The sequence below is a fragment of the Tyto alba genome, unplaced genomic scaffold, assembly GCF_018691265.1.
Source record: "Tyto alba isolate M040663 unplaced genomic scaffold, T.alba_DEE_v4.0 Super-Scaffold_19, whole genome shotgun sequence".
NCBI classification, from domain to species: domain Eukaryota; kingdom Metazoa; phylum Chordata; class Aves; order Strigiformes; family Tytonidae; genus Tyto; species Tyto alba.
The window spans coordinates 2,079,368-2,098,002 of NW_024881281.1; the positions used below are offsets into that span (position 1 = coordinate 2,079,368).

The following is an 18,635-nucleotide window of genomic DNA, read 5'->3' on the forward strand; positions in this document are numbered from 1 at the left end:
GGGCCGGGACACGCTGCCCTCCGCCGCCGGCCCCGGGGGCTGCCCCTTCGCTTTCCCCACGCTCCTTCGCGGGGAAAAACTCGCCCGTGGGCCGCGGGTGGCGGCGAGGCCCGCGCCCCGGAAGCGCTCCCCGTTGCCATAGCGGCGCAGCCGGGAGGGAGCGAAGATGGCGGCGGCGGCGGGGCTGGAGGAGCCGGAGCCCGGCGGCTCTTTCCGCCGGTACCTGGCGCGGCTGGGCGCCCTGCGGCCTCAGCCCGGCGCGGAGCGGCCCGACGGCGGCCGCCGCACCGAGCTCCACCTGCTCTTCGACCAGCTCATCTCCGAGAGCTGCGGGCCGGCGCCCGCGGCCGGGCCCAGCCCTCAGGTACCGGCCGGGGAGCGGGGCCGGGGATTCCCCCCCCCGCCCCCTTCCCGCTCCACGCACCGGCGCGCACACGCGTGTGTGTGTGGGGGGGTGGGGGGGGGGCGGTGCGACGCACGCTCGAGGGGGAAAAAGGCGCTCGCACGCGGGTGCGCACGTCACGGGGGTGCACGCATGGCGGGAGGACACACACACGCGCGGGCGCTTTCCCGGGTGGGCGCCGGCTCGCGTTGGGGGGGGGGGGCACCTCGCTGCCAGGCCGTGGGTTTTCCCCGCGCGTTTTCCACACCGCTCCCCGCGGCCCCGTTCCCTCCTGCCTTCGCCCCGGTCCCCTTCCCCACCTCCGCGGGTCACCCGCGAGCTCTGCCGCCGTGGGCCGAAACCCGGCGTGGGCGGGCGGCGGGTGGGACTGCAGGCACGGGGGACCTGGCGGTTTTTCACAGTCTGCTACTCAAACAATTAAAAATTTTGGAGTCTTGAAGCAAGCCCGTCAAAGCTGCGTGTGGGGAACACGCTGCCCTTCATTATTACACGGTGAAGATACATTTTATTTCCAGAGTAGGCTTACTTTGCACTTTGGAATTAATTGACTCTTTTGGACAGTGCTCTTTTCCCCCTCCCCCAACCCCCCCCCCCTTCAATTCCTTGACCTAGCTTTGCATTTTTCTTTTGCCATTATTATTGGCTTTGATTTTGCTCCAGTGTTTAAGTGGTATTGTTTGAGCAGCACTCCTGCAATTGGAATCCGTGTCAACATATCCCTGCATTGGGATGCAGGTCTGTGGGTAAATGAAGGGAAGCTCACTAGCTGGAGTTCCATTCATTTTGTTACATTATCCATGTGTATTGATGTTAGTGGTATCCACACGCAGATCTGGTTGTGTGATCAAAGTCTTAGCTGATGATGTGGTTTCCACCCTAGCTTTGTAGTTTCTAAATAATAAACCGAGGCTTTCTTTTCCAGGATGTTTGTGCGCTGCTTGTCCAAGCCTGTCAGCTGGTTCACCTTGATCAGGAACATCTTGTCAGCAAAGTTTGTCAGCTTATCCATCACTTACTCAACAAATTTCAGGTACGAAAAGTTTGGCTTTGTCCCTCCTTCCCCTGTGTGCTGGATCCCTGGTCCCCCACTAAGCCAGGGTGGCCTTCTGTCTCTTTTTATGGGGCCATGGAGCCAACCTTCGTGCAGAGTTTCCTGGATTTTCACTGTATTTATTCTTAGCTGAGGTTCTGATCTGTGGCTCTAGCACGGTTCCTCGTGTCAAAACAGCTGTCAGTCAGAAGTGATACACCATCAGAAATACTCTTGGCTGTAGGACGCTTGTGTTGATTTATGCAGTTCTTAAGCGTTAGCTGATTCTGTGGTTGGGTGTAATTTTAACAGCCAGATCACCTGAGTCTGTAACCAACATATCTGTGTATATTGACTCCAGCAGTGCACGATGCTGTTTTCTTAACCACAATCCTTTTCTGTTACAACAGGTGATGGTTGATGAACAGAACTTGAATTTTCTTCTCTCCTACTGCGTCTCTGCTCTTAAGCAGTGCAGCTCTTGGACACACGTTGAAATTCTGCAAGCCTTAGCAGCTCTTGTTTACAATAATGGACCTAAATGTCAGAAGGTGAGTTTACAAGCCATGAGAAAGTAACCGCAAAAAAGATTTGCACCCTTTTGCTGTTTCTACTTTTTTATATATTTTTTTTTCTCGAAAGAAAGAAAGAATAAAAGAGGGTTGTGTTCCCAGATTGCCTTGCCTTTCATGCTAAGATTAGATCCCATTTAAACAGTGACTGATATTTATGGAAAAGTTGAATTTCAGCTGTGATAGATGTCTATACTAATAATCAAGAGATAGCAAGATTCTTCCCATGCCAGATACCTCTGTACCTGCAGGCTGCAGCTGTAGGGAGCACCTATGATCTGGCGTGAGCCGAAGGCACACTATTACAGAAGGGCACCAGGCTTAGTCTGCAGACTAACCACCCCGGTATGCCCGTGTATCGGGCAGGAAGAACGCGGGGAGCTTCAGGTTTCACATTACTCAGCAGGCTCCATTGAGGATCCTGCAACCGATCCCGTAACCAGACCGGGTCTTTAGTGTGCGCTGGGCTCAAAGCCGTTTCAAAGTGGAGACGATCAGGTATCAATCCTGAGCTCTGTACGAAGCTCCTTGTTGCTGCAGTGTGGCTGATAGTGTTTGATATGTTGAATTCTCCTGCTGTCACCAACTCTTGGCAGCTTGCAGAGCAGTTTCTGCTGTTGGGCTGAAGCACAGTGTGGTGATGCTAGCAGTTTTGGAGCTGCCAGCTTGCGTGGGTTTATAACCTATATAACTGCAGCAGTTTGGTACAGCAGTTGTTACTAACTTAGCTTTATGTCTGGGAAGAAAGCATAAGCTGGGACTCAGTCTGAACTATGCTCACGCTTGATGCTTTTTAAATATAAAATAAGAGAACTTCAGAAATTAATATTTTCATGTCATTGTTTATGAGCATAATGCATTTATGGAATCTGAAATCGCACTTGACAAGTCTTTTTTTGTAGCGTAGATATGTTTAGTTACCAAACAGAAGAACCAGGAGGCTGAGGGAAGAGCACTGACCCCTAATCACTTTTGGTGGTTTGTTTTAGTATCTCCCGGATTTGCTGGGCAAGACTGGGCTCTTGGTGCAGTTCAGCAGCTCTGCTCAGCCGGACGTGGAACTCAGGAGGGCAGCAGTACGCAGCATGGCAAACCTGTGTCTCAGGTGCGTACAAGCCTTTTCAGATGGTGGAGTGGATGCTTTAGAAGATGTACATCTGACAGCATGGACAGCTGCTCTGCTCTGTTTGTGCTAGGAACAGCAAATTCAGGAGCAGAAAGGTGTATATGCATGAGTTTGAAATGTAGAACTGTAACGCTCCAAGATACTGTATCATCTGTGGATAAAACCATAAACTTGGTCTTCCAAAAATAATGTTGCAGAGATTAGTTTAGGGAAGAAAAGAAGTGTTGTGCTGTCTGGTTCCTGCAGTTATTCTTTGGGTTAACTTTGCATTAGAAATGGTCAGCTACAAGTTTTTATAGGGATTGTCAGTTATTCTTTTGCAATTCATCCATTTTCCCATTTCGCATGTAAATATGCTGATGTTACAACAACATCAAGTCTTCGTTAGCTGCTATATGGGAAGAATTTTGACTAACCAGGCTCCGTAGGCGAGCAAGCAATTAATTAAAGCAATAGGTATTTGGACTTGCTGTAAAGGGGTTTTTGTTTAACATGTCCGCTGAACAGATGGCTTGATTTTTATTAAACAAACAAACAAAACCCAAACAAACACAAAAGCTTTGAATTGCAGCACTTATAGATGAAGTCTGAAGAACTGCTTAATGTAAATAAATGCAACATCTGGCAGTTTGGGGCATGATGATTTTTCTGTGTGGAGAGTTGGGATTGTTTAGCCTGGAGAAGAGAAGGCTCAGTGAGGATCTCACCAATGTGTATAAATACACGATGGCAGGGAATGAAAAAGGCAGAGCCAGGCTGTTCTCAGTGGTGCCCAGTGAAAGGACAAGAGGCAACAGGCATAAACTGAAGTACAGGAAACGGTGATTAAATGTAAGAAAGGAAAAAAAAAAAACCTAAGGATTATCGAACCCTGGAACCAATTGCTCAGAGAGGCTGTGGAGTCTCTGTCCTTGGAGATATTCAGAACCTGACTGGAGACAGTCCTGAGCAACCTGCTCTGGTTAACTCTGCTTCAAGCAAGGGGGTTGGACTAGATGATCTCCAAAGGTCCCTTCCAACCTCAACTATTCTCTGATTCTAATTTCAGAAAAATCACTTGCAATATTAGAGTTGTCCTGTGAGTATTGTCAGGCATGCGTTGGTGGCTTGAAGTAATTAAATGTGTTGGAACCAGGTGCTTAGGAATCCATTACAAAAGAATTTGTTTAATGACTAAATCCACTGCAACAATAGCCAGCTCCTGCTAAATGGTACTCAAGGTAGCAAAGACGAAGTGATGGAGTTGCCCTCTCCATGCAGGAAGTCAAGTGGATATTAAAATGTTTCAGCACATTAAGGTTGCCCAGACTTCATGGAAACTAGGGAAACGGCAGAAATCATTCCAGGCCCTTCTCAATGCCAAATTTTGCCTAAAAAGCATTTCTGAGCATGACAGCTTGTTAAGCTATGCTTGGAGAGTTGTTGTAGTTGAGAAGGTGGCCACAGAGGCAGAGTGGGTGTAAGGCACACTACGATTGTACTAATTCTTTGTGCAGAAGGCTTCATTTTGTTTTTTATAGTGGTAGAGCTGAACCCTTTCACAGAGCTGTCCATCCACCTGGGGCCGCGCTCGTCAGTCCAGCAGAGCTCTTGGATCTGTGCTTGTGCAACTTTACAAAGCTGTGGGACAGGCTGTAAACCAACCCTTTGTTGTCTCCTGCTTTAATTTTAGTGTGCCTGGGCAGCCATACTTGGATGAGTCCTACAGAAGTGTCTGTTTTCAAACTTTTCTTAGTGTTCTGCAGTCTTCAAAAACCCCTGATGTAGATGACATCACTTTTTGCATGGTAAGTGTGAATCTAAGTATCTAGAATGCTCTAATTAGAAGATTGTGCTGCTGGAATCTTGGAATTTGGAATATATGAAATTTGGAATATTGTCAACTGAGATTTTGCTTAAATAGTCTGAATTTTTTAATAAACATAAGTAACTGTCCCAGTAATTGTATTGAACAAAACTGTAATTGCCTAGAAGGTCACTTGAAAGATGTGAACCTTCAGTGTTTCGAGAAGGAAAAGTAAGTAATTCTGTGTTTTGGTTTTCAGTTACTGCAAAATGCGCTGAAAGGTATCCAGTCGCTTCTCAACGGTGGGAAGATGAAACTAATGCAAACTGACCAAATTGGAGCTCTTCTTGCAGTATTAAAGGTAAATACTTAAATCCACCTTGAGGAAGAGGCAGGCACTGGAAGGTGCATGTTCCGGCTGCTTGTTAAGTGGGAAACAGAAGATGAGAAAGAGGGAGCGGAGGAGCCTGAGCGTGGGGAGAAATGTTGTGTGAGATAGAGAGACACTGAGTTTCTCTCACAGTGTCTTAACTGCCCGTCCCACAAAAGAATGTGAATGATGGGAGGCTCATTTGTTTGGACCTACCGAAAAGCCTTCTAGATGTAGCTGAATGTCGGATGTTGCGTAGCTGTTACACAGCATGGGGAGCAGCCAGACGGGGGGGGGGAAGGATCACAAGCCCAGCTGCAAATTGCTGAACACCTGAGTAAATATACAGTAAATCTTGGTGCATCAAAAAGGGAAAGAACGCTGACGGCTTTGTTCCTGTTCTAGAAATGTATGTTTCACGGACTGCCAGGACTGAGCATAGAAGTGCCCGCAGCCTTGTACCCGGCTCCGTTACCCCAGTATGATAAAAGGTCGCCCGTCAAGCAGGAGCAGGCAGAGCTGCCCGCCTTGAAGCAGACGGGGGTAAGCCGGGACGGTGCCGGTCCTGCTGCGTGCTCACTGCGCGCACGTTTGCTGCGGTTGTACGCTGCCTGCCGTGACATCAGCGGCCGACGGGCTCTTCGTGTTCGGAGCGTGGGATACCTTTCACGTTCTTTGCTTTCAGGGTATTGATTATAAATCTCTGCACCGAGTAGAATCGCTCCGTAAACTCGGATGACGAGCACGAACGGCTCTGCAGAGATTGGCTTTCCTGAGTTAAGCTGTGTCCATCAGTTATTCATCTATAGCCAAGAATTCTTGGCCCGCAGAGATGGGATTGGTGCGTGCAGGCTAGCCAAGGCTTTTTATTTTATAAGTTACGTTTTCTCTCCTAACACTTGCGCAATTGTTTGACTCTTTCTTAGGGGAGTCAAGTTCATCTAGAGACTGATTTCCTCCCCCCTCCCCCATCCACTCTGCTTAATCTTTCTACAGGTTATTTTTTAACCCTGTAAACATTTTGGGTTACCAATTATCTGAAAGACATTAGAGAAAATAAGGTTGTATAGTCATGTTGACTTGTTTCTTTTTAGATGCTAAATACCTACTGTAAATCTAAAAGAACTACAGAGGTATTTACTGTCTCCCTTCTTTAATTACTTTAGTATGAAATATGATAATATGATTTTTAACTAGAAGTTTTCTTGGAAATCTTTTGCTTTACTGATGAAGAGGCCAACCCTTAATTGTTGATGCTATTCAGATACAAACTGCTTGCTTACACTATGGTATTACTGCGTCGATGATACAGTTGCTTCTAATAAGCAGAGTTTGCAGCCTCTCAGATACTAAAGTGTTTCTGTATGTGCAGTATTGCACGTACATATAGTTGCACTTATCTGCTATATTGTTGCGTCAGAATATGCTAAGTAGCTGTGATAACTCTTGGTTAAACTAAATCTCATCTAAAAACTCATTTAGAAACTTGTATAATTTGATGTGGATTACAGAGGGCATGATTTATTATATTAAACTCTGCTTTTATTCTGGATTAACAATTAGTTTTGTTTTCAGATGAGACCTTTTTCCCTTAAATTCACAACTAAAAAAATGTTTGCACATCTTCCTAGATATTAGATCAAAAGATTTAAAAAAAAAAAAAAAACAAATACCAATTTTTGTCTTAAAACAGAACCGAAGAAAAAAGTCCAAAGGGAAACAAAAGAAAGGAGAGTTTGGGGAAGAAGGAAGAGAAGATTTGGGTGATGCAGGAAATGGCCTTGGAGCAGACGTGCTGAAATTACACTTGGGGGATGTGCAGAACAGTCCTTGTTCGGATCCTCGGACTCGTGCATCAGACGTTGCCCACGCGCCTGCCGGAAAGGATCACTCATCTTCACATTCTGCCAGTTGGAAACGAATCAGCAGCAGCGAGTCGGAATATTCTGATGCTGAAGGTGGAATACAGAGCAAAATGAGGTGATGGTTGTGATATGTGTAAACGTAACGCGTGGTAGCAGAGCGTACTGTCGTTCATAGCAATTTCAGCTCACGTGTCGTGTTAAAGCATACCTTTTGTTCCTGTAGATCTGGCACAAATTTTACATGTGTGCAAACTCTTACACTCCCACAGGATCCTAGCGCTTTGTTCTTAATCAAAACTGTTGAGGAAACCACTTTCCCTTTTGATTTATGTGGTGATACAAGAAAATCGGAAGGCAGTAATTCGTATTGGTTTGAAAGTAAATTGGTTCTCTCTCTTCCTCTTCTTGTCTAAAACATTTCTCACAGCTAGCCACTAATAGAAGTGAAAGAGGTTAAGTCCTTTACTTTTCACTGCTGCTGTTTCATTAATCTTTTTGTTTGTTTTTAAGATCTTATCAAGCCAATGTTCGTCAAGGGGCTCTAGCCTGTTTCCTCTCTGCTATAAAATCAATAGAAAAAAGAGTTCTTTATGGCTACTGGTCGGCGTTTGTTCCTGATGCGCCTGGCATCGGCAGCCCCCAGTCAGTGTCCTTGATGACTATTGCTTTAAAGGACCCTTCTCCAAAGGTGAGGCGCTTCTGAGTAGAAAAAGCATTGTATTTGTCCCATATTAATCTTAAGAGTCGTCTTCTCTGGCCTTCAGTATGCACTTTGGCTACTGTATCTGTGTTGCTTGGTCACTGTACTGCAAGAAAAAAAAGGTTGTATTGGTTAAGGAAACAAAGGATCGGTTGTATGCTGCTTAAAGTTATGAGAAAAGGTAGTTGGAGTTGAATTTTCTCTTGCCGGAGAAAAGAGACTTTCATAAATTTTACAGTTCTTCATCAGCTTGAAGGAGGTGTTAAAACTGGGTAACAGAAACGTTTTATCATTTCAGACCCGTGCCTGTGCTCTTCAAGTTCTCTCAGCCATCCTGGAAGGTTCTAAGCAGTTTCTTTCTGTTGCTGAAGACGCTAATGATCACAAGAGAGCTTTTATTCCCTTCTCTGTGACTATTGCTTCTAGCATCCGGGAGCTGCACCGCTGCCTGCTGCTAGCCCTGGTGGCAGAATCCTCTTCTCAAACACTGACACAAATAGTCAAGGTAACTGTACTGTAAATGTTTCAGATGCTGCCCAAGAGACGATCTCTGCCTCTAGATTAAGTCACGAAGAAAGATTGCACAGAAATTATTGTAGCTGTTGAGGATTAAGGTGGTGGTGGGAAATACTGTTGTCGTCTCGCAGGGCTTCATTGACTGAGTCTTTCAACCAAGTCCTGGGTTTTTTTTTTCTCGTTAGTGCAATTCTCTCGTTCCTGCATTTCTTTTGTGTCGTCTTTTTGGAGCTGAATGAATCTATGAAATGATTCTGAAGACTCACATTGGCTTTAAAACTGGAATCTAAATTGGCAAAAAAAGCTTTCCATGGACTTCTGAAATTCCTTGGTCTTTATGCCAGGTCACAGTAGTTAAATGCTTGTTCTTAGGAGCCAAGTTCGTAACCAGTTTTCAAACAGCAGATAATTGTGGCGTTTGTTTTCAGGTGCCCTCAGATAATTAGCTGTCTAAATGACCGAAACTGCAAATGTAAAAACAAATCTGTTGGAGGCCAGGCTGACATTGTAACGACCACTCCATGTATGTTCTTTTATGTTTCAGTGCCTTGCAAATTTGGTTTCAAATGCACCGTACAGCCGTTTAAAACCTGGGTTGCTGACAAGAGTTTGGAACCAGATAAAGCCGTACATTTGTCACAAAGGTTTGCGTTCTGTTTGGCTGGAGCCTCTTTGTATATGTTGTATCTTAGTCCAGCATTGGTTATTACAAACTAGTTGTGGATTTCCCTCCCCACCCCCCCATGCTTTATAAGTATTTAAACATACGTATTGCTATGGAATTACATGTAATGATCTGTCTTGTCTGAAAACTGCTGAAGAAGGATGCTGACGTGTCAGGGAGATACTAATGGATTGGCTTTTTCTCCCCCCTCCCTGTTCTTTCTTGCAGATGTTAATGTGCGAGTTTCTAGTCTCACATTATTAGGGGCTATAGTATCTGTCCAAGCACCTTTACCAGAGGTGCAGTTACTTTTGCAACAGCCCAGTTCTTCTGGGCTAAATAATAGCGGTAGCACAACCCCTCACCGTTTTAATTCTGAGCAGCGGAGAAAAGCGCTCCCCTCGGAAGGGGAGCCTCCAGATAATCCAGCGGGATGCACGTCTTCAGAACCATGCTGGCTTCTCCGTCTCTGCGTTTCCATCATCGTTCTGCCCAGAGAGGATTCCTGCTCTGACAGCGACGCTAACTTTCCATCGTTTTCCAGCGTTTATGAACCGTGTCCCCTCCGACTGGAATCCTTACAGGTGGGGATGAACAGCTAGCTTGTGAAATGAACGGCTTGGTACAATATCAGATTGCTTCATGTCAGCCAAGCCTCCGTCGTGGGTTGCCTTTGCTCCTGGTTCCTTCAGTGAGATTTAGGCTAAAGCGTTTGCTAGCGCAGCCTGGTCTGAGCTGCTGTGACTGAAAGAGCAGGAACGTTTTGATTCCGTGCCTGTGGCCACAGCATAACTGTCCCTGCAGCAAGCTCATCTGCCTGTGATTTTTTGTTACCGTCATTATTTTTAAATATTATTTAGTAGTGTGTTGGCATCCGGTGAAGGCTGTCAGTCTTCTCCATGCAAACCCCTCCATGCCGAGTCTGAATTACAGTTGTGCTCGAAAACAGTGGGGAAGAACCTTGCAGTCAAAGGGACGGTCTGCAAGGAGCTATGGAGTAATGCTAATACGACTGAAGCAGTACCTGTGAATGTTGAGACTTGACCTTGTTTTTCTTCATGTAACCACGGAAAGTAGTAAGATTTTGTAGCATGCATCCCAAGGAATCTCGCTCTTTTCCTGCAGCAATGAATATTTGTTAAATCCGCAGATTTAACAGAACTCAGCAGCAGTATTGCAGGAGATACAGAATGTGTTGCTCTTACAGGCACTCTTGCTTAGTTTTTCAGTTACAGGAGACCTCACTTACAGTAAATAATTCATTGTGTTGCTACCCGATAGTGCTTTTGTGGCCTTTTTTTTGAACAAGATAATGGAATAGGGGGGGTTTTAATTAGCTGTAGTATTCTAGAAGTTGTGCTGCCAGGTGTATCTGTTACATCAGAGTTTAGTATATGGTCCCAGTGTGGATTAGCCCATTAACATCCTCTCTGTGTGTATTTGAGGTATTTTGGTTTAATAGAAGGAAAAAACACTGAACGGAATTTCTGTTTGTATTTAGGTGTTGGCTCTTCTTGTAAAAGGTTATTTCTCTATGGCTCAGAGCTATTTCCTAGAACTTGGAGAAGTGGCTTGCAGATGCATGGAGGAAATGGATCCATCCATTCAGCTTCATGGAGCCAAAGTAAGAGCATGAGGAAACATCAGCTTTGTTTTACGAAGTCAGTTTTATCTATTAGTGTGCTTTGCAAATACAGATGAGTAGTGATGAATATTCGGAGCATCTATGTGTGTGTGATGTAGCACACTGTTAGGAGCTGGTGCCTGCTGTATCTGTTTGGGAGATGCAGTACCCTGACACTTTGAGAAATGCACCTTCTGGTTCCAATCTTGAATTCGTAGCAGAATTTTGTTGCTCTGCTGAGTCACCAGGAAGCTTGGGAAATGCAAGGACTATAACACTGGCCCTTTCCTGATTTAGCATCAGCTGGTGCTGGAACTGTACTATGTCATCCAAAGGAAAGCTCAGAGAGGTTTCCTCTTTGCACAGCAATTTGTTATGCTGTTGTAGCTGGGGAGTTTACATAAAAAAGGCTTTTCTTCGAATTTCTTCACTAGGAGGGATGGAATAGAGTCCAAAACAATACTGAATCTTTTTTATTTTTCTTCCCTGGGTAAGTAAGTATAGTCCTAAGTAAAGGTTGCTATAGTTCCATAGTACTTGGGTCATCTCTGATAAAGACCTAGTTGCTTTTTGTTTCCCGGCAGCTTCTGGAGGAGCTGGGCACAGGGGTACTACAGCAGTACAAGCCCGATTCAGCCGTTGCCCCTGATCAGAGAGTACCTGTCAGTGTGGTAAGTGTGTGGGCTCCCTCTGAGACTCCAATTCACTGAGCTTCCTTCCTTGAACTCCGCAAAGTCACTGGCATGGATACAGATAAACCAACTGCTGGAAGGCAGAAAGGGACTCGGTACCCTGCGACTATATAGGTGCTGATATGTACAGGCTTTGTAGATTTCTTGCATTATTTTGGCATTTATTTTTGGCTTGCAGGCAGGTGTGTTGTTTGTTTGTTTTAATTTTTACACGATGTTACAGGCTGTGTCTCTGCCTTTCCTCACCCCTGCTCTTCCTGCCTGCTCTAAGTCAGAAGGCTGGAAGAACAGTGCCAATTTTGCATGCATCATTACTACTGCATAAAACCTAGACATACACTTTTAGAGTTTTGGTGGGTTTGCGTTGTTACAACAGCCAGCCTAGATGTTCTGGCTGCTCACAAGTGCAGAGAGAGTGGCCAGAACTGTAATATATGTGATTTCAGAAAAATTCATTGTTAGAGGCTGGCTGTTGGGTAAGTTTGCGGAAGCTGGGGAGCTGGCACTTTAGTAGTAACATAGACCTGTTTAAGTCTTGCTTCTGTGAATAGAAGGCAAGTTTAAAAATTTATTTGTACTATGGTAAGTTTTGTGCTGGTCACCAGTGACCCTACAAGGTAGGAAATGTGTCCAGTAGCACCGGGTTCCTGTTACTTGATGTGAATGCAAATTGTCAGGCAAATGAAAATACCCAGCTGTGTGGATTCAAGAATGGAATTGTAATTCTACCTAATGCAATCTAATCTGAGTCTATGTGCCCTTGAGAAGGAAACAAACAGAACTCAGTGAATAAGTACTTGATAGCCGTACTAAAATGTCTTTAAAATGTTTCTGAACACTAAGTATTTTAGGCTTCCAAGCAGTTGTAATCACTTTCACATGTGATTATGCTATCTGCTCTAAGTATGTCCTCAAGATGATCGTAGGAAAAGACAATCTCTTATAGGACTTAGGCATAATTGATGAGTTTAAATAGATAAACCTGGCTGCTTCTTCTGTAGGTTGTAACTTTCTGGACTATGATGTTAAATGGCCCTTTACCTGGCACTCTTCAGAACTCCCCGCACGCGACTCTTCAGACAAGCGCCTGTGATGCCCTCTCCTCCATCTTGCCAGAAGCTTTCAGCAGTCTGCAGGTGAGAGAGCACTCCTCTAAGTGCTCCATTTTTACCTATTGAGGCTTTGTTCTTGTCTACCAGACTACAGTGGTGTAAAGCCTTTTAAAACTTGTAAGGAGAGGGTAGAGAAACCTTCCAGAATTATTTATTTTTTTTACATTCTGAACAAGTTGTGACTATTGAAGACTGGAAAAGGCAACGTTGGGAGTAATTAGTCTGTCAAACCAATTAAATTGTGGGTCACAGGAGCTGTTTGGCTCTGCCATGAATACTCAGCCTTGGTGATGATGCACAGGAGATGGAGGGCAAGAATTTCATTGCATGAGGGAGGGGTGAAGGGTTGTTATTTTGCTGGTTAAGTCTTTGAAGAGACAGCTGAGCTAACAGCCATGGACTGATGTTGTTCACCACTTCGCATGTTTTTTCTTTTGGCTGACTTTTAGAACACTAAACTGCTGTGATTGCCCTGGCAGAAGCAAACAAATGTGTTGGCCTTACTCTCCTTTTGCAACATGAAATATGCTTTGAAACATGAAAGCCTTGGCAGTGTATCACCACTGCATTGTGCAGCTCCTTTTGTGTCACTGTGCCCTTCTTGATGGGGAGTACTCTGCCAGACCTCATTTGCCCAAGAATTGCTAGTACAGCAGTATCTCTGGAATTCTCCATCTGGTTTCTCCAAGTACAGCATGTACTTCATCACCCTGTACTTTGATCCCATACACTCTCCTGTCCCTCTGGCCGTGTGGGGTCAAGTCAGTGCCCATTCTGACCCTTTGCTCTGATGAAACAAAGATCTTTGTCATGGGTTGGTAAACTGACAATCTGTCCAGGGTGAACTTAATCTGCCTGACTGTCCTTGTTATTGAAGGGGAAGGAGTGAAGTAAGACAGGAAAAAGCAACTGATCCAGCCTGTTTTACCTCTGATGGGCCATGCCTTCTGCATTTGGATGATAGTTAATATTTTGGTTTCCTTTGTGGACTTATTTAACAGCAACAAGATGGTGTCTGCTGGAAGCATTCCAGTTTCCTGTGTGGCATTCTGAAATGCCAGTCAATTTACTTTAAAGAGTACGCTCCGAATGGTAGCTTCTATAGATTCCCCATGTTAGGGTCTTTCAGAGTATTTGTCAGTTGTCTGTCTCTGTGGGGTGGAGGTCTCTCCAGTTTCTCTCCGTTGCCACAACTGCTTATCGTTGCAGAATGACCAGCAGATACTGTGCGTCACTCTGCTTCTTGGCCTGAACCACAGTGAGAACCCCCTGGTAAAAGCTGCTGCCGCGCGTGCGCTTGGAGTCTACATCCTCTTCTCTTGCCTTCGGCAGGTCAGAACTGGTTCATTTTTCTTATTTTGAGCCACTTTATAATGGGTTTGACGAACCTTAAGATGTGGGACATGAGATCTTTTGGAATGAATTGGCCTTCCTTACTTTTCCTGTTTCCAGACCTGCTCTTGCCTTTTGTGTGGTGAACAGAACTGGTGCAGTTTTAAGCGAGATGAAGCAGAAGCCAGAGTGCTTCATGAGTGATAGCAAAAGGAGAGAGGTCAGGGTCTTCCCTGAGCTCTCGGGGACAGAAGTGGGAAAGGCTAGGTTGGCACAAAGGAGCTGCAAGAGATGAGGTAGAGCTGGGAAGGAGGGAACAGCTGTACGATGCTCTGTAGAGCTTATCGAATTATTAATGTGAAGGCTTCAGTTTTGCTTTAAACTGAATAGTAAAGCTTATTTAGAGAAAAATGCTGTTTTGTTTCCATAAAAAACCTGACCTTAGCTTGGCTGAGCTGGAAGACACGAGTTTTTGCAACGTAGCCTTAAATGAGCGATTGTAATAAAAAAATCATGCAGTAGCTGACATTGAGATTTGATTCCAAGTTATTTTGAAAGAAAATCCTTTACCATAGGGAAGGGAATGAAAATGGAATGTAATGTGCCATAGAAGAGAAGGTTAGACAGGCAGTTCAGCAGGGAGTTTGGAGAAGCAGTTACTTTCTTAAGAGTCGGATTTGATGAGTATAAGATTGGCAGTCCAGGTAATTATGTTCAAATCCAAAGTAACTAAAGCACCAATGAAATTAAATAATACATTGAAACCTTTCAGCAACAGCTACCCAAGAGAGTGGTGAACTTGGTCAGCATGCAGGCTTGGACCGAAGCTGTACAGAGAGCACCATAAACACGTTAAAAGTTGTTGCCTAAAAAAGAAGAGTATATGAATAGAGCTGCTCTATGTGCAGGTATCATTTTCCCTAGAAAGGCCAGAACGTATGTGTTACTAAGGAAATCACCTGAGTTTTTTAAAACTTTCTGACTTTGCAGCAGTTTTCACTTTTATAGGATGTGATGTTTGTGGCAGACACAGCAAATGCTATTCTGAATTCCCTCCATGACAAGTCTCCGAACGTCCGTGCCAAAGCAGCTTGGTCCCTGGGCAATCTTACAGACACCCTGATCATCAACATGTACGTAAGTGCGCCTTGGCCGGCGGAACTCCTCTCTCTGCCCATATTCCCAAAGTGTCAGACAGAGGGTACTGATCTACTTTGTATGAAAAAAGCCAAAATTTGGCTGGGATGCTTCGCTTTAACCAGCCAGATTTTCAGCCTGTGTGTCTAGCAGTGTATGACACTGCATCATAAGGAACCCGTATCCATCTGGGGTTGAGTTCTACTAAACTGCTCGGGTTTAGGTCTTTCTAATCATCAGTTCTGGAGTATATTCCAAGATCACTTTCCAGATTTCTGTTTCTTGTATGTTGCTTTGTGCAATTGCATGTTCCCTGGTTACTCTACTTTCAGCATAACACAGAAGTAAAATTAATAAATATCTAACACTTCCTCAAGCCAAAGACTGAAGGAAGTCTAACCTACTGTTACATGTTTAACAGGAGATAATAGTTATCATATATTCCTGCTACAGAATTGCCTCTGAGCAATTCATTGCCCTCTGTTTTTTATTACAGACTTAATGCATTGCTAACCAGCTTTCTTGCATTGATAGTTTGGTTTTAAATTAATAAACATAGTGGTCACATGTAGTAAGGTCTGCCTTACATATTAGCCTTCTAAAGAGTGAAGGTTGTTCATACGGCTTTATAAAGGATTGTATCACATCTTTGGGGATGGATCATCTGAGCTGACCTTTCACGGTGGGATTCTTCTGCTAGGGAAACGATGGGACAAAGTTTTCAAGAGGAATTTTCTGATCTTCTACTGTTGAAAATGTTACGATCTGCGACTGAAGCATCCAAGGACAGAGACAAGGTATGACTGAGGGGAAGGAGCGGGGAGTTATCATAGTGTAGTTAACTCCTACGTTTTTATTTTGAAAAAAGCAAAACAGGTACCAGTTAGTTCGGGGCGTTTTGCCCCAGCAGGCAGGGAGCTGCAGCTCAGCATCCCCTCTTGAGGGCTGGTGTTTGGAGGTTTCCCATGTTGTTTGACCTGCAGGGCATTTGATGGCGCTTTGCCACAGTGCAGGGGCTTTTGGGGGTTTGTTGATTTGTGGTGTTTTGTTTTGTTTTGTTTTGTTTTTTTTTTTTCCCCCACAGTAACCATTTGCAGAGAACAATCGTTCTGGTGGCATTGAGGAAGTTATCATTTGATAAGACCCCAGTCTGATTCCAGATGAGCTCCTTGTTGGCTCTGAGCATGATTTCGTAGCAGGATTGACAAAAGCTTTGCCTACAAGCTGAAAGCCAGAATGTTTTTTTTTGTGTATGTGTGTTCCAGGTAAAGAGCAATGCAGTCCGAGCCCTTGGGAATGTGCTTCATTTCCTTCAGCCATATCACATAGCAAACCCCAGGTTTAGGGAAGCCATTGAGGAATCTCTTCAGGCCCTTATTTCTACTGTTCAGAGTGAGGCCACTATGAAAGTGCGCTGGAATGCTTGTTACGCGCTGGGGAATGTATTTAAGAACCCTGCCTTGCCACTCGGTGAGTAACTTGTCCCACTGGCTTTGGATTTGCACAGCAGGTTGTGGTTTTGATAAGGAGGTCTCTGTTTCCAATGTGTTGGGGAAGAGGGGAGAAAGCAAACTGAGCAGAATCTTGCTGCCATAGCTTTCCCAGAACTCTTGCTAGTGAAATAGGCTCAGATCCTGCTAATACCTGCAGTGCTGGGGCCAGCTCGGGGGCCCCCAACAGCAGAAGGACCCGGAGCTGCTCGAGCGGGGCCAGAGGAGGCCACGGAGATGCTGGGGGGGCTGGAGCAGCTCCCCTGGGGGGCCGGGCTGAGAGAGTTGGGGGGGTTCAGCCTGGAGAAGAGAAGGCTCCGGGGAGCCCTTCGAGCGGCCTCCCAGGGCTTAAAGGGGGGACAGGAGAGGGGGGGAGGGACTCTGGGTCAGGGGGTGGGGATAGGATGGGGGTAATGGTTGTAAACTGAAAGAGGGGAGATTTAGGTTAGATAGAAGGAAGAAATTGTTCCCTGTGCGGGGGGCGAGGCGCTGGCCCAGGGTGCCCAGAGCAGCTGTGGGTGCCCCCTCCCTGGAAGGGTTCAAGGCCAGGTTGGACGGGGCTGGGAGCCCCCTGGGCTGGGGGAAGGGGGGGGCACTGGGGGGGCTTTGAGGTCCCCAGCATAACTGTGCTGTATTCCGTTGGATCTGTCATGTTGGAAAAGAGTGTGAGAAGGGGATTATAGCTGTGAATAAATACAAAATATCACTTATCATCTTACAAAACTTCAGATGATTAACTGTTTTTTAACAAAATTGTAATTTTATAACCCCCGATTCTCTCATTTAGACCAGCAGAAATACAGTAAATGTAAGCCCATTAAATATTTAGGAGATACATTTACAATTTTGTATATTTTGACCGATTGAAAAGGAGGCTTTGCTTTTGGGGATTTTTTTTTTTTAGGAGAGGCTCCTTGGACCACACAAGCATATAGTGCACTTTCCTCAGTAGTGAAGTCCTGCAAGAATTTTAAAGTCCGAATCAAATCGGCCATGGCCCTCTCCATCCCTAGCAGGAGGGAATGCTACGGCTCCACTGAGCAGTTCTGCCAAATCTGGAGTGCCTTGGTGGTAGCCTTGCAGAAGAGCGAAGACACTGAGGACTTTCTGGAATTCAAGTACAGCGCCAGCCTCAGGACGCAGATCTGCCAGGCTCTGCTGCATTTGTTAAGTCTGGCAAAGAGCACAGACCTGCCAGTCATTTGGGAAACCATAACAGCAAACGGGGACGCAATCAGATCCTATGTCTTGCAATATCTGAAATCTGGAGTTGAAGAAAACGAAGCGGGAATGCACACAGACTTGTGTGAGAGGGAGGGAGTATTAAAAGGAGCTATCGAACATCTCGGTGGGATAGAGAAACAGCTGGAGGGCAAAGCGAGGGTAAGAGTGTCTGATTATCTGGCAGATGTCTTGACAAACCATGCCAATGCTGCTGAACTAACAGAGGCTTAGAAAGAAACACCTCTTTTGGTGACCAATGACTTCCAGTCTGTCTGGGCACAGAGAAGAAACACACTGCTTTCACCTACACAGGGCATCCAGAAGGGAAGTTTCCTGTTGTTGGTATTAAACAATTTATTTTTTTTTTTTTTTTTTTAATTTTTAAAATGTTTTTTTATTTTTGTGTTTGGTGAACCCTTAAGCTGTCCTCACTTGGTTTTGTTTGTACACTTAACTGTCACAGTGTTACCAGTTGGAAAACAAATGCCTTTTCCTCCTTTGTGTGTTTTATAAAAACAGCCTCTTCTCTCAGCTTATCTAAAAGCATTTTGTTACTATTGCTGCTGTATTCAAAATCATGTTTGTAAAGGAGGGGTCTGGAAGAATTCTGTTTTTCTGAGCACTGCAAATGTTGTCACTCCTGTGTTCCTGCAATAAAGCCAAATATGCCAATATTTGATTAATAGCATAGAGCAAACACACTTTGCCTTTACCTGTCTACGTTCCTAGTGTCCTACAGCTGGCCTGTGCCTCCTGGCTGCCTGTGCTCATCCTGTCTTCCAAAAACCCCAAATTTCTTATTTCTGGGTGGATCCTACTGTGTTGTCTAAGCTAGAAAACTCCGAGCAGGTCGTCCGAGGCTGGAATTTTGGCTCTTCCAGCACTGCTACCCCTGGGGCTCCGTCGCCTTTCTGTGGGAGGTGCCGTGATGTTCTGAACTGCCTGTGGGTTTGTTTCCATTTCTGAAGTTCCGTCCCCTTCCTTCGTGCTGA

At 45.1% G+C, this 18,635-nt stretch overlaps 1 protein-coding gene across 1 annotated transcript; it reads left to right on the forward strand.

The window, feature by feature from the left end:
* Positions 1–78: 78 nt before the first annotated feature.
* Positions 79–18,315, forward strand: HEATR6 (HEAT repeat containing 6). Its single transcript, XM_042791589.1, has 20 exons — positions 79–364; positions 1,326–1,433; positions 1,844–1,984; positions 2,995–3,110; positions 4,804–4,918; positions 5,177–5,278; positions 5,693–5,830; positions 6,981–7,267; positions 7,663–7,840; positions 8,151–8,357; positions 8,913–9,012; positions 9,261–9,616; positions 10,534–10,656; positions 11,241–11,327; positions 12,350–12,484; positions 13,670–13,792; positions 14,801–14,925; positions 15,630–15,726; positions 16,195–16,399; positions 17,324–18,315. The coding sequence occupies exons 1-20, from the start codon at positions 167–169 to the stop codon at positions 17,872–17,874; spliced, it is 3,492 nt and encodes a 1,163-aa protein (XP_042647523.1). The 5' UTR covers positions 79–166; the 3' UTR covers positions 17,875–18,315.
* Positions 18,316–18,635: the final 320 nt, after the last annotated feature.